Source organism: Neolamprologus brichardi, chromosome 5 (assembly GCF_056152115.1).
Source record: "Neolamprologus brichardi isolate AB-2024 chromosome 5, ASM5615211v1, whole genome shotgun sequence".
NCBI classification, from domain to species: domain Eukaryota; kingdom Metazoa; phylum Chordata; class Actinopteri; order Cichliformes; family Cichlidae; genus Neolamprologus; species Neolamprologus brichardi.
In genome coordinates, this window is record NC_142108.1 from 34,399,531 (window position 1) to 34,413,503 (window position 13,973).

General features: G+C 41.6%; 1 protein-coding gene across 1 annotated transcript in view; it reads right to left on the bottom strand.

Annotated features, from left to right (window-relative positions):
* Positions 1-363: 363 nt before the first annotated feature.
* Positions 364-13,973, bottom strand: part of mmp24 (matrix metallopeptidase 24) — an 88,945-nt gene continuing 75,335 nt past the window's right edge. The window contains exons 9-10 of the mRNA XM_087841132.1: positions 11,735-12,001; positions 364-6,992 (exon numbers count right to left, since the gene is read on the bottom strand). Of these exons, the coding sequence (XP_087697258.1) occupies positions 6,628-6,992; positions 11,735-12,001 (632 nt within the window). The 3' untranslated portion in view covers positions 364-6,627. The remainder of the gene's footprint in view (positions 6,993-11,734; positions 12,002-13,973) is intronic.

Below are 13,973 nucleotides of genomic sequence, written 5' to 3' on the forward strand. Positions count from 1 at the left end.
TCTAAAATATAACAGGACACCGGAGTAAATTCTCGAGCATCTCACACTTCTGATAATCAGCTGTCTGCTTGACGTTTATTCAGCTGTGTAAAAACTATAACTTTAATCTCAGCCAAACCGATTTACTCAGGAACAAATAAAATACTAAAAAAAAAGCCAAACAATAACATTTTTAAGTTATCTAAGTGACTTATATATCATGTTTAACCTGAGTAGCGAAAGACGGCGGTGGGTTTGAAAACGATTTGCCGGGAGTCCGGTGTTCTCACGGCTCTAGTGAGCCTAGCCCCCGGCTAGCTATCGAGCTAGTGGCTAACAGACATCTCCGAAAACGTCGGAGCGCTTTTGAAAATATGTGGTGTCTTGATAAACTGAGCAGATATTTGAGGTTTACACAGCTACATTCTCGCCTGAAAATATGTTAAACGTTTATTTTGTGACCCAGAAAGAATAATAAGAGTAATATTAAAACTAACTAGCTGCCGCCATTGTTGGAAGCTGAGCTGGGCTGCGCTATGAATTCTGGGACACAGCTTCTTCTTCTTCGGGGTTTAACGGCAGCTGGCATCCTTGTACATGCAGTGCTGCCATCTTCTGTTTCAGTCCGTTATTACACTCTTAAATCCTACTACTTATTCCTGCGTCTTTTGTGATCTTGCAAAGCTTCAAACGATGCGCCGACTGTTAAATCAGTCGTCGACGATTTTGATAGTCGACGTAATCGTGACTAGTCGACTAATCGTGGCAGCCCTACACTGTAGTAATCTGAAAGCTAAATCTGAGGTTATATTGTAGAAGTATATATAAGCCTGATGCAAATTTCATCCCATTGTGGTTGAAAAAGTAAAATCATATTCATAGATAACTTTTAGATAAAAGTATCGTTGCATAAATGCATAGTCTACCTTTTGACAAAGCTATAAATACAGTACAGCCATAAACATGAGTGTAAAATTAAACTGGAACGACACCAGATAATTACAATAAACAGATTTAATTGCACCAAATATTTCACTTAGACTTTAAAATCTAAAACATTGTTCTAATATTAGGATCAGAACATTAACTCTAATAGTTAAATACAAATCTAATTTTAGGAATTTTTAAATTACAAATTGTAGCAAATTAAACTAACTAGTTACTTTATGACTTTATTTAAAATGGACACGTTCACTGATCTCATAATATTACATTAGAATATTTATTATCTATTTAAAAGTTTTCAGCCTTTCACGTCTGATTAGTCCGACTGAGAGTCAGCATTCAGATGTCTAATTGAGCCTGACGTTAAATGTAAGCCAGACTAAAAGTGTCTTTGTGAAACCAGCCCTCGGACTCACTCATGTCAACCTCGACAGGAGCCTGAAAAAGAAAAACGAGTCAAGCGACCCAGCGTAAAGCTGGCAGCTTTAACCCGAAAAGTGCTGAAAAACCAGCACCAAGAACTGCATGAAAAGTGTTTCTCTCCACATGAACATCTACTGCTGAAGTGCCCTGGAGCAAGGCACTTAATCCCCAACTGCATCGGTGCAGCGACTCGGCGGCCTGCGACACGTAAGAAGATGTAAAGAGATTTTTAATCTGCCTGCTACCGTCACACATACAGTAAGTACATGACAACAACACTGACATTAGTAATAATGCTGTGTGCGAGCTAAATAACAGCTGAGATTGCGAATCAGCACCGAGAGCGAGAAGAACGACGTAGGAGACCATTATTATTACACGCGTGTGCGCTGAAGCGGAAACCCCTCGTTAGTGTTAGCGGCGTGAAATGTTTATCCCCTCAAGGTGAAGACGCAGCGAGAAAACTACAACTCTATCTCCTCCTCATCTCAGAGCAGCTATGACAGCGCCGCGCCTGGAGCTACGCTATTTACAAACCACAACAAACAGCCAACTACCACCTTAACAAGCTCGAGGATCACACGACATCTGCCCCACGTTTCCTCCAGAAAAGTCAGGAAGGCAACCAGCTGATATACCCATCGAAGCAGTTTACAGTTCATCAGCTCTGTCCATGTGCAGCATGTCTTTAAGCTCCGTTTTTAAAATGAAGATTTCAGCGTGACAACGAGACAGTAAACACTGACCTGCTGAAAAAGCCTCAAGCTGAGCATTTTCCTCGTTGCTATCAAGACGTTTTGACCAACAAGAGGATCTGATTGCATGTTATTGACTAACAACCTGACCCATATAATGACCATAACTCGTTTTAATCACTCAGACGTGAGACTAGTGACCAAACCTACAGAGTCAACAACGTCTGCACGAGTCAAACCCGGGCAGCCATCAGAAACGTTGCTTTCTTTTTACACAGAACAAGTGGACCATGAAAAACAGGAAGTCACCTTTTTGGTCATCAAGAACTGACAAAGTCATCTGACCAAATATCAACAAGTATCCAAGTTACCCTTCAGCTGTTTGTCGTCTGCACGACTGCGGTGATATCCCAACAGAAAAGCCGTCAAACTGTCGGTGCACAGCCACTAAAGTTGGCTCACGTTCTGAACCTTAAAGTTTCTTGCACGCCTGTGAGAACACTGATCGTTTCTAACTCTTAGTGGAGCCGCCGTGTTTGCTTTTGCAGCATTTGTACATGGAAATGTCCAATAACACCCAACCTAACAAAAGGACGATGCCAGCACGCGTGACCCCGTCGTCCTCATTACTTTTCAGAGCTCAGCTTTTCAATTTTCCTCTTTTTAAATTTCCCCCAGCCGAGGAGCTCTGTTCAAACCATCGAGCTGAGAAAGCACAAAGAGAAAAGATGAGTTTGGTCCTGGAGGCAATTTTCTTTGGATAGACGTTTGTGTTTCCGTTCAGCTACACGACCCTCCCAGCAGACTTTTTCTGCATGCTGTAAACAGGCTTAAAGGTAAAAAAGCAGCAGAATGTCTTGTTCTGCATTTATTGGACACCTTCGAGGAACAGATATGCACTTTTCCAACCTAGTCGAAATAGTGCTGCGGGGTATTGAACGCCATCGATTTGCGCTGAATGCTGCGTGTGCTGAATTGCTCTCGACAGCAGCGAGTAATTGCAAGGATATACGCCGCGAACACATTCAATTACTGCAGGACAGAGAGCTTTGTGGATGAGCCGACGAAGGCAGGGTAGAGAGAGGGGAAGCTTTTTAAATGTTTGGAGTCTCGAGTAGGTTTGTTGCACCGACTTGTGCAGAAATCACATTATTAAGTGTTTTAGGAACAAGATAAAACAGACATTGTGTTTGCTTGGGCTTAAAGCAGGGCTGTATAAATGTTCTGGATAAACAGTGACTCAGTCGGGATGTCCCAGCGGTGTTTTTTAGCTGGAGGTGCGAGGTCACGGACGGGGGACTCCAAAGCCCCTTTGGGGAGCAGAACGGCCTCCGCACGACCCATTATGAGTCATGTTAGGAGGGTTAATGGCATTTAAATGAGCAGCTTGTGTGTTTAAATAAAGCAGCCTTTATAGTTAGCACCGCAGCGCTGCTGGAGTGTTACATAACAGCACTCAAATCTGCTTCTTTGAGGGTACATCGCTGCCTTTGTGAGGCCAGATGGATAAAACTTTCCATCAAACAGCACAGACATCTTTATGTTGGCGTCCTGCTCCGCAGCTGTTAGAAACGTCCAAACTTACTCCCTAAAATCTTTCATTTCAAAAGGATTAAAGTGGAAACAGATTGGATGTAGATTTCAGTCTGTGCTAACAAATCTTAATGTTCCCAAACACATATCGTATAACTTCCCACTTTAAATGCATCCATATAACTTCATATTGTGACAGATGACTGAGCATATTTGCACAAAACACGTAAAGATGTTTAAAACCATAAAACCTGCCAAGACAAAGAGGAATATTGGCACTTTTTCACACCACACTGCAGCCTCCACAGTGAAATCTTGTCAAATCAAATTTATCGAGTTAGTGGTGCTCGCTGGACGTGACAGAGGGCTTCGTACAGATGGATTTAAATCCTAAAAAAAAGACGGGAGAGGAGCCCTGATGGATTCAGGAGGAGGTCAAGGGGGAAACGATTAGAAGGACAAAGAGACGAGAGGCCAGACGGATGAGGAGAATTACAGCAGGACGGCGAGAAAAGACAGTCGGATTAAAGCGAGGGATGCGAAGGGCATGTAGCCCCTATTAGAGCTTTGTGAACAGAAGTACTTCATTAAGCTTGGTCAATGTCGCGGCGCCGCAGCCGGCATACTAATGCAGACCCAGGCTCTCCAGCTCCCTGCAGTCAAACCTCTCCTTTAACTTTGTGTTTCCTCCCTTCTTCACTGTAATTAGTCTTTCATTAATGACATTTATAGACAACTGAAAATATGCTTTGGAAGAAACATCTCTGCAAATTTAGTAAAGTTTCCACCAAATCATTTTTCCATCGTGTTAATAAGACTGAAGGTTGTATCTGGTTTAACGCCATCCTGCAGAAATGCTCATGCTCAGTCTCTCCTTATGTTGAACTGACGAGGATACTAAGGCTACGTTCACACTGCAGGCGAAAGCGCATCAAATCCGATTTTTTTGACCCTATGCGACCCATATCCGATCATGGTATGACAGTGTGAACGGCACAAATCCGATATTTTCAAATTCGATCTGGGTCACTTTCGTATGTGGTGCTGAATCCGATACATATCCGATGTTTCAGAAAGCGACTGCTGTTTGATGGTCATGTCGCATTAAATCCATCTTTTACGTCACTGACACAAGACAGACGCCAATTATCAGCGCCGGAGAAGACATCGCGAACGCTTCCTGGCCATCCGGTGAAACTGTTGGGAAGACAACGTTGGAGAAACGTGAACATTTTATTTGTACTGTATAATCTGCAGATTCTGACAGAAATCTGCAACTATCCTTTGAAGCAGCGCTCCTCTAAAACAGCAATAAGGATCATTATTAGGTTATTTACATTATTATGTAAATAACAAAATAACTTAAAGCAAAAATTGGGAAACGTGAAGTCCGAAGTCTTTATATTAAGGTCCATCAGTCAAACAATACTGTTGCTCTGGGTCTAAACAGAGCGCGTTGTGTGTGACGTCTTCTTTTGCGCATGCGGCCGCTTTGAGCGTTCACACTAGAGCGCGTTTGCTGTCGCATTTTATTTGTAGTATGAACACGCAGACGGATTTGATCAAAAAATCTGAATTGAGCATTAAGACCTGCAGAGTGAACGTAGCCTAAGTATCCCTCACCAGGTGACCCGTGCAGTCGTAAGTAATCTGTCACCACACCGATAAACATTCACCAATTTTTTTTCTAGTTACAAAGAGGCTGCCGTCTTATTTTCACTCTGATTTGGTCATAACTAAAATACGTTTGATGTGCGTGCCGTGGTAAAACACAAAGTCAAAGGTGAGAATAAATACTGACTATTATGTAACATTTAAGAGAAGCTCTGAAATCATTATTAATCACATGTATGTTCAGAGGAGGAAGAACCAATCAGACACGAGGTTCCTTTAAAGTTCATTCCTCAAAAATAAACCCTTACAATTTACCCAGTGATATGTTTGTAGCTGCATAAACATGAGTAGCTTTTCTCCAGTAACAACAGTCCGATATATTTTATAACATATAAAAAGGGACAGAAAGAAAATCTCCTGCTGGTAAAAAAGTCAAAGAAATGGTTTTAAAGGAACTCTGAACTTTCTGTTGTGGTTAGCACCACTGCTACATGCCATGAAAGGAAACAAGATTCAAGTAAAAAGCACAGGGAGGCCATGAATCCTTTTTCCTGGTTCATGGTGCTTCATGGATGATATTTTCTACAATCATTAAAAAATGTCTCATGAGGCGTTTCATGGATTTATAGAGCTCCTTAAATCTGAAAGGATGTTTAAGAAGTTTAGTGTTAGCATTTTGCTAAGCTGTAGAGCTTTTCCACGTCTATACGCCGATGACTTGCTATTCTACGCCTGCAGAAACCAACCAGTGTAAACAGGCAGTGTAAACCAGTGCATTTGCTTTTTGATTTTAGATGAACCAAGACAATAGTGATGTTTTTTGTGAATGATGAAAAAAGAGAGAAAAAGGTCCTCTTTGACAGTTTAACATCTCAGAACAGCTGAACGCAAATCAAACAAACATCAGCGATCCACGGAGAGATCCTTGGTTTTTTTGTTATGGCCTTTCTACCTATATTTTATTTTCAAGTTTGATATTTGAAACTGTTTCTCTTTTTTTCTTTAAATGTCATCTGACTTGTAGCAGTTCACATATACAAGTTGTTAAAACGAGCTTGGAGGTGATATCTGGCTTAGAGGAGCATCTTTCTTTCTCCACTCTTGTTAAATTTTCACTGAGCAGGAGAGCGGTGTGTTGTAGGTCCCAGAAGAAGGTGTCAAAGTTTGTGTTTCCCCCTCATACGATCCCATTTTACGTGAAAGCACAACCAGAAAGATGCATTTTGAAGTCTTTAGATCGTTTTGGATGTGCTATAAGAAACAAATCTCTCCCACTCTGAGCCAGAAATCTGAATCCACTCCCAAAAACACATTTTGAGTGAGCCTACATCTTTAAGCAATCGTTAGCTTTTTGTCCTTTGCTAGCATTTTTGGCCATTAGCCTAGATTAGCTAGCTAACGCATGAATACAGCTCGACCGTCCGAATCAAGTTGGCCGTCATACCCACTCCTGAACGGGGTATTTATAGTAGTGCTGTGTCATGGTGTTTTGCTGCACTCCTTTGTTTTTAAACTGAAAGATCGTGTACACGAGCACCAGGATGCACAGCGACAGAATGCACGGGATCACCACGGCGATGGCATTGACTGTCGGGGGGACGTCGTTGATGGTCACAATGATGCCGACATCATCCGGGGGCAGCTGGCGGTCACCAGGGTTACCGTTGTTGCCGGAGCGCTCCATGTCGGACTGGTCGCAGCCCATCCAGTCACGCAGGATGGACTTTGGATATCCGGGCTCCACAGTCAGCTTCTGGTTATCGAATTTCCAGTACTCCTTCCCCTTGTAGAAGTAGGTGTAGTCTGAGGATGGGAAGATGCAGGGGCAGGAGGGTGGGAGGGTGATATCAATGAAAGACCAGAGCAGAGGAATCAGTCAGGTGAACTTTTATACACTGAAAGTACAGCAAATTAAGCAACTACCCAACGCCTCAGACACTACAGGGACCCAAAAGACTTGAGGATATGTTGCTGTGTCTGATAAACGTGGCTTGGTAGATACACATCCAACGCATTGAACGTTTTTTTCAGATTAGTCCAATTTAGTTTGTGGAAGGACTGGCAGTGCATTTGTAGGTTTGTGTAGAGGTTTGGGAGATGTTCTTCGCTTTCTTTACTTTAAACCAAGCTAATCTGATTGCATTCAAAACCAGTAGCAAAATAACAGCGTTTGAGGCAAAGATGTAGACTGACTGCAAACTATTCATTGGCTGGACTTTGGTCAAGTCTACTTACAACTTGTTCCAAAAGGAAAACTGTGACAATCAAGACACTTGAAAAAACGCATGTTCAACATTTGTTGCCCTCCAACAATTCTTGCATCTCTTTATCTGTTATCTTTTTATATATTAGAATAAAGCAAACATAAATAAAGGCTTCTTGAAAGAATGAATGACGAGAGAAAAAAAGTTGTGACTCAAATTCAGGATCTCCCGCCAATACACTCAAACAAATGAAATTGGATGGTTGTTACATGCATAAAATCCAAACTTGTAATTTGAACTAATTCAAAAACTATTCAGCAACTTATTTTGTTCTTGTTGAGATGACATGATACAATCTAGTAAGAGTGGTTAGTTGCCTGGATCCAGCCACTCTTACTAGATTGTATCATGTCATCTCAACAAGAACAAAATAAGTTGCTGAATTTCATGCAGATGTTACATGATTTAATTACATTCACCATAGAAACATGAAATTATTTAGTTCAAATTACAAGTTTGGATCTTATGCATGTAACAACCACCCAATTTCATTTTTTTTAGTGTAGTTGCATCCCCGAGTTGATGATGCTGACATCAGAGACGAAGAGGCGATGATTATGAAACTAAAGTTTATCACACAATAAATGAGCCATAGTTTAGATGTACATACATATAAATGGTTCTAATGTGTTATTACAAACAAACACGCTCCAGTAATACTAGTTATTGTTGTGTTTGTCATTGAGGCAGGACACAGAGGCTCCACCATGTCGACTTCTGTGCCGTTAACTTCAAACCTGTTCATATGGAATTTCCACATATTTGACGCACGCAAAGGAAAATATTTTAACCCTTTAAAGCCGGTCGGAGCGGGCACGCTCTGTTTGCGTAACTATTTTTAAATGCCTGTAGAACCGGAACCGCATAAGCTAGTTTTTTTTATCATGAGCCTATACTGGTGTTTTTAAAAGTTATGTTTGACTTTACGACTTTTTGTGTCGTTTCTGGGATGCTTAGGACTCATATTGCACTGCTGGAAATAGTTTATTTTGATGCATATGCTGCTTTTTTTTTTGCAAATTTGCACTATAATATTTATTTTCGTTTTTCCTGCAGTGTATAAAAATTGGTGTATTTCAAAAATAAAACTATGAAGACACTCAAAATAAATTTCCTGTGGTGGGAAACTATTTTGTGGAACTTTTTTGTATTTACAGTTTTGAGGGATAAGCCTCTTAAATTTCTCTAACTAGAAATATATGTTAAAAAAGCAAAAATGATTTTCAATTTTTTTGTAGTTTATTGCACTTTTTTGCAATTTATGTAATTACTATGCACTTAATGCAGACATATTATTAAAATCTGGGCTATAATGGTTGTATTGATGTATATCAACTTGAAATGCTCCCAAAAATGGCTCCACAGCATGTAAACATATAATATAAGCTCTGGCGGACTTGGTTCTATGGTAGGTCTTAAAGGGTTAACAGACGAACTGTGAGGCAAAAATGCAGGTAAGAGACTTTAAATATGGCATCTTGTAATTTCCAAAACGATGTTTGTTTAGCATGTAGCTAAATAGAAATCAGCACTAATCCCTAAAGCTATGTGATTTTGACCTGCTGGACGTTACGATGTTAGAGTCATGTGCCCAACCTTTTAGCGTTTTTAATTAAGAAGAATCGTGAGCTTCAACATAGCCGCTGGATCATCGCCCTGCAAGCTCCAGAGCTCCAGCTGTGAACCATCTTAAACATCTACTCTGGTACCACAGGACCACAAAACAAACACTCAACCATATGACACACATATTGCATGAGCAGCTACTGGTTCAGTGTCAGAAACACTCGAGGTTTCTCGGGTGAAGTGGCGCTGCACTCACTAACACCAAACAGCGATTAACAGGAAACTCCTCAAAAACTGTCTCCGAGGGAACGAACACGTCCGTGCACGGCACAGAAAAACGCCGTCCTCCACTCTGAAACTGTAACTCATCCATCTGCAGCTCTGGTGTGTCCCTGCGGTGGTGGATCTTATTAGAGGCAGTATCATTTCTGCTGTGATGTGGCGTCTGTAGGCAGCGACCATATTCTGGTCCCAGCGGTGGATGTTCTCACTGAAGGACGATGTTATGCAATGCCTGCGAGACGGCTGCTGTAACAGGAAACACTCAGCGACACGTAAAGAGAAGAGTGCATTTGTTAGCTAATGTTACAGTTTTATAAATATCAGCTGTTTCCTCTTCAGGCGTGTGGAGGCAGCCCTTCAGTTCAGCGAAGAGACCATCTTATAAAGTCATGCATTCAGAATTTTACTGTAAAAACAGAAGCAGGTGGTTGGACGTTCTTTAAAAAATGAAACAACTTCCCGGTGGATCAGTTCGTCTCCACGGTCACTTAAATCCTGTTTGTTGTTACTGGACGTGCCAGCTATGATGTCACTAGCGCCCATCATCATTTAACTGATGGTAAACAAACCAGATCCAGTTTGTAATAAAAGCTAACGTTTGCTCTAACATGTTGACACGCTGCTCGTCTGCACACACGCGACGGTAAAGACTGACTTTGAAGGTTTTTCTGAGGACACGTGGTGACAAACATCCCTCTGGTTGTTGACGCAGCGACTAAAACACGGTTTGAACCCAGCTCTGTATGTTTACTCCTCCACAGACTCCACTGCGAGGGGATCACATGGCGTAGCTCAACAACAGAAACACCCACAGGGCTTCTTGTGCCGTCTGCCTTTTCGTCTGCTCCATCACCTCCGAACAGCCCCGAGGAAACCAACGCACAGTCGCACACATTTGTCTGTTGCCTCTAAAGTCCCCGCAGGACGCGTTCTCATCTTTGACACCACACCCGTTCTGTCACCACGTCGCGCATAGATCGGCCTCAACTCCACAGAGGAAGCCGCAAGGTCACAAGGTCACCGCTCAAGGAAAGGAAGTGACGATGGACAGTTTTCTGTGTGTCACACCTCTGTCGCTGCATTTCATGATCCTGCAGCATAAACAGCCGACTAACAGGGTTTTTACTCAGGTGTCCAAACGTAGACGGGTATTTTTGAAAACCCAGATTTTTATATGCGTTTGGACCTTACTTTATTGTTTTCATGAGATCAATTTCTACAATGGCAGATAGACAAAACACTGCTGCTGTTAATCTATCTGCAGTTTGTCCACGATTACATACACACAGTTACCGTCGCTCCATTTACACAGACAGAGGCGTCAGAGTGAACATTCACAGCCTGACGTCGTCGCTTTTGAATAAATTAAATTGTTTTAAATTAAAATGTGTGCATGCTGTATGCATTTGGTTCATTCCTAAGTTGTGAGTCTACACCAGCCAAAATACTGTTTTTGGTTATTAACATTTGAAATGATGATGTCACTTCAAAAGTAACACAGAAGTAAACCCTGTTTACTCTTTCCTGCTCTGACTTCTAGACTTCTGATTGGCCAACATTTCTACACGGCTAGGATTTGGCCTGTTCTTGACAACGTTTGACGTGTTGCCGTTTACATGTGGACAGAGATATTTTTCAAAACCGCACGTGTGGGCGTGGCCTCGGTGTAAATATAAGCTGCTGATTGTGACTCTGCATTACAGTTTTTCTTCAGTTTACAGTCAGCTGAGTTCTATGCATTTTTAAAATGGACGTATTTTTCTGTCAGCGTGTTTTAAAAGTAACATTTTTGCATTAAAATTGCTTTTATCTGATGTCTGTATATTATGTAACTGACTGGAGTCAAACTCTCATAAAAATGGAATTTAATTCAAGGAAGTTTATAAGAAAACAAATGTAGGAGACAAACTGTAAATATGTTGGAAGAAACGCATTAATGCGGCAAATCTCTGTTAGCGAGGTACCGCGGATCACCCCGTGTGTGGGGCTGCATGGCGTCAATGCGGTAGCACGGTTAGCACGGTTAGCTCGTTAACGCGTGCAGCCCCACGCACGGGGCGTTAATGCAGCGTTAATGCTGACGGCACTAGAAGAAATACATGAGAAAAGTGAATATTTTATGAGAGAAACTCGCAAATTTATTAAAAAGTTTAAATAAGTAAATTTACAAGAACGAAATATCAAATGTCCAAAACCTTTTGTTTGATCTGTAGTAGAAATTCAGTGAAATTGCGTGAAAATCAGTGTCAGAAAAGTTTGAACATTAACACCAAATCAAAACTAAATTCTACTGAAACCATTGTTTTTTCTCGTGTTTTGAATTCTCTCAGCTCCAGTGTTGCCGTCGTGCACGAGGCGACGCTGAGATCGATGAAGGCTACCTCAGATCTCGTCTCACGCCTGAAACCAAAAGAATAATTAGCTGCCACTCACATCCCTCCCTGCTGATGAAGGCGCCCTGCGGAGCGTCCGGTATTCCCTTCCACACAGTGATGGGTTTGGGGTATCCTGCGTCGGTGGTGTGCTTCTCCTCGTTGTAACGCCAGTACTGGTCCCCTTTGAAGAAGTACGTTTTCCCGACGGGCTCCCACCGCAGCGCCGTGTCGATGCCACTCTTGGGGAGGGAGCTGCCCAGCTCCACCAGGCTGTGAGGGTACCCTGGCTCAGCCGTCACCTCCCTGAACACCCAGTATTTATCACCTGGAACCAGTTTGAAGAAGTAAGTGAGCATTTGAATATTTCCAGTTTGTGTTGTGACACACAAGCAGCAACAGAACTGCCATAAATGCAGTTCCTTTAATGTCCACTCGGGGCTCCAGTGAGTCAGTCCCCACAGACCCAGCAGGTTTAGTCTTTACGGTTAGATTCAACCATAACGACCTGCTTCCATCTTCTTTATACAGTCTGTGTTTATTAACTTGAACTAAATGATTTATCCTCCAAACAGTCTGAGAAAATGTGTTTCTCCCTCAGTTTCTCAAATGATTATTTAATATTTGAAATCCCAGATATAGATCACCAACAATCGATTGTTCTCTGGCAGACGGCCGATCCGTCTGCCAGCTTTTCTCTTTGTAGGTTTCAAAATAAGCCGCTAGCTGCCAGGAACACTAACGGAGGCGAAAACACGACCTCCCCGGCGTCGTATCATAAATAAGAATCTTTATAGATACTCTTGTTTTTGGCGGTGGGGTTGCACGGGACAGACGACTGTGAAACTTAACAGCCGTGGTTAAAGAGCGTTGATTTCCACTACGGCGAGAAAACAAAGATTAAAACAGCTGCTCTGTAGCTTTGTTAAATATTCAGCTCTCACTGTTCGGAAGAAGGATACGGGCGAAAACGCAAAGAGACATTAAATAAATAAAAGTACTCCATGAAGCCCCTTTAAAGGCTGATTAAATATCCTGCTGTGACAGACGCTCCTTTAGGAAGCCTGCACTGATCATCTGGAAAAACACACACAGTAAAAACAAAGATTAATACAAAGCCACTGAATCCTAATTATGTCCTTTACAGACACTAATAGCTACTCAGCAGCGTTTAAAGTACTTTATAATGTACATTATGAATTAATGGGTAGATTTAAGCAGGAAATTACAGTTTCTGATGTTTTTTTAATGTGTTTTACATCCTTTAACTTGAAGGCTTGTAAACTGGAAAGTTTGATTCAGACTGGTACAAATATGTGTTTGTCTTTGCAGTGCGTGTGAGCGTGTATTCGTATCTTTGTGGGGACCAAGACTTGTAGGTTTGCTACGAGTTTGAAGCCATTTTTGAGACTTAAAATGTGATTTAAGTGTCAGGTTTACAATTAGGTTATTGTTAGGTTGGGTTAGGGTGTCAATTAGATGTCCCCACAAGATATGAATACCCAACGTGTGTGTGTGTGTTGTTGTTAATCATTAATCATGTGTTTCTTTGGCTCTTTTCTCATCAATGTGATGCAAATCTAAGATTAAGATTTGAACACATGTGAATGTGATGTCCTCAGGAGTGATGTAAAGAGTGTGTCAGTGCTGACGGGAACGTAAGACAGAGTGAAAGAAAACGAGAGACACAGTCAGCAGGACGGGGATGAGGGAGCTTTGGGCCGGGTGCTCCCCGCCGCCACACCATTCTCTATTTCACACTTTATTAAATATCAGGAGAAGGCGGGCATGCAGAGAGCAGGACGGAGCCTCATAACGCTGAAGCAGATTCTGGAGAATTTTTCAGCTTATCAGGTAAAATCAAGAGATTTTTTTTAGAGCAGGTAAATTCAGCCTCAATGAAAATGAGAGACACAGAAATGTTTAAGCTCAGACTGAAGGTGGAGGAAAGAGTCAGACCTGAATTTATATCCCTCTGTTTAATTCTTCATACCTTCTCATGTAAACATCACACAACCGTTAAAAGATCTGATTTAGATTTGGCTGATGTTCTTATCAACATCATCTTTTGTGCAGCTCAGGATGTCTGTCACTCTAACAGACAGCAAAACTGACCTGAATTTCATGTGGAAATGATTCAGCAGTGTTGGGGAGTAACAGAGTACATGTACCAGCGTTAATAGAGGTGGGAATCACCATACATCCCACGATACGATATTATTGCAATTTTTAAAAATATTTTGCGATATTCAGATTCTGTACATAAAGGTAAACTTTATCAATATTCATTTTCTCTAATA